Source organism: Perkinsus marinus (assembly GCF_000006405.1).
Source record: "Perkinsus marinus ATCC 50983 genomic scaffold scf_1104296932518, whole genome shotgun sequence".
In the NCBI taxonomy this organism is placed as follows: domain Eukaryota; phylum Perkinsozoa; order Perkinsida; family Perkinsidae; genus Perkinsus; species Perkinsus marinus.
The window spans coordinates 1-1,728 of record NW_003215399.1 but is presented as its reverse complement, the minus strand read 5'-3'; the positions used below and the strand labels follow the sequence as shown (position 1 = coordinate 1,728).

At 46.1% G+C, this 1,728-nt stretch overlaps 1 protein-coding gene across 1 annotated transcript; it reads left to right on the top strand.

Moving 5' to 3' along the window:
- Positions 1–957: 957 nt before the first annotated feature.
- On the top strand, positions 958–1,692 carry Pmar_PMAR012143 (conserved hypothetical protein; the record flags this gene model as incomplete). The annotated part of the gene is made up of 2 exons (XM_002785436.1): positions 958–1,390; positions 1,469–1,692. 2 exons carry the CDS (start codon positions 958–960, stop codon positions 1,690–1,692), a joined length of 657 nt encoding a protein of 218 aa, XP_002785482.1.
- Positions 1,693–1,728: the final 36 nt, after the last annotated feature.

The window sequence follows — 1,728 nt, the reverse complement described above, 5'->3', positions numbered from 1 at the left end:
TGTCTCATTCAGTACTGCATAGAACTGTTTTCTTCCGTTTGTGTGGACTACCAAATGGGATTGGCAAAAGGCACCATGTGCCAATGGGAACTTCCAAGGACTTATCAATGATAAGTTATCATCAGTCTGATCAGACTCTCTATCACGGATAATATATCTTCACTTGCCATCGGATTACTCAGGATGCGCAGTGATAATTTTCATGGAAGTTTAATCAACTTAGTTGATTCACTTTCATGATGGTTTATTCTTCTTCGTCTTAAAGGAACGCAGTTGTGTTACCACCGATCATTTAACCTCTAATTAACAAGCGATGCACAACTTCGTGCTTCCGCCAGACCTGGACCACTCAACGCATAGTGTTGAACGCAACGTCGCCGCTTGGCGAGACGTGTGCAGCACTGGCTAGACCCGTCCGGCCGGACCGTTTGGTGTGCCATGCATGAGCCGAATCGGCCCCATCACATCATGTACTCGTAAGTGATGGTTATGGAATAGTCAAGTTCACTTGCAAGACGGTCTAGTCAAGACCTGAGTCACCAGTGCGAGCACAACCACACAAACAAAATCGAGAGTGTGGCAACTTGTGTCGTCGGTGAGCGAAGGAGACCGTCACAGTACTGCACACGTACGAACGCCACAGACATCTAGGAGGAATGTCGTAGCCTGTACAGTACAGGCCTGTAGTAACTACAGGCCCTGTTGTGAGTAGCTCTTCGTATATGAATATCTTCCACTCCGCAGTTGCCTCGCAAGTTCTTTTATCTTCTCCCCGCCCCCCTCTCCCGGTTGAATCACTTGGCTGAGACTGCTCGTAGGCCGACCTGCGGAGGTAGTAGTAGTAGTAGTAGTAGTAGTAGTACAACGGATAAGAAAAACTGGTTGAATCAACAGGCAGAAAAAGCTGAAGCAGCAGCTAGGATTCATAATCTAAAAGCGTTATTCTCCATTGTCAAAATGCTGGGAGGCAAAGCGAGTAAGGGTGTGGATCTGACAGGGATGGATGTCGATAGATTTGTAGAGCACTTCAATGAATTATTGGGTGAACAGAAGGTAGAAAGGAACGAGGAATATGAGAAAAGGAGGGGCTTTCGCATTGCTAAGGAGTTGGCCGAGGTAGAAGGAGAGCCGTGGGAGGTGTCTATTGCAGCTCCGGATGATGAAGAAATTGAGAAATTATGTAAGCGAATGAGAAATGGTAAAGCCGTTGGTATTGATGAGATTCCCTCTGAGTTATTCAAGCATTCGGAGGAATGTCGCAAGGTCACCTTGCGACATTGCCACCTTGCCAAGGTGTTGGGCGTAGTGATCAGAGGGTTCTGGAGAGGACAGCCGTTGCCCGAGAAGAGTCATACAGCTGTATTGATCACTTTATTTAAAGGAAAAGGGAGTAGGAAATCACCTGAGGGTTATCGAGGAATATCGCTTTTATCGTATTTGGAAAGAATCATATCGGCAATTGTATTAGATAGGATCAAGGAAGCTGCTGAGAAACGATTAATGAAATATCAGTTCGGTTTCACGTCTGGTAAGAGCTGTAGAGATCCCGTCCGTCTACTGTGGAAGAAATGGGAGAGTACAAACCAGATCGCATCAGTCTTCGTGGACTTCCAGGAAGCCTTTGATTCTTTGTCATGGGAAGCTTCGTGGAAAGTCTTGAAGTCGCTGGATGCCAGTTTTCTGGTGATATAGTAAAAGGATTATGCGGATGCTAGAGTTGCTATAAGG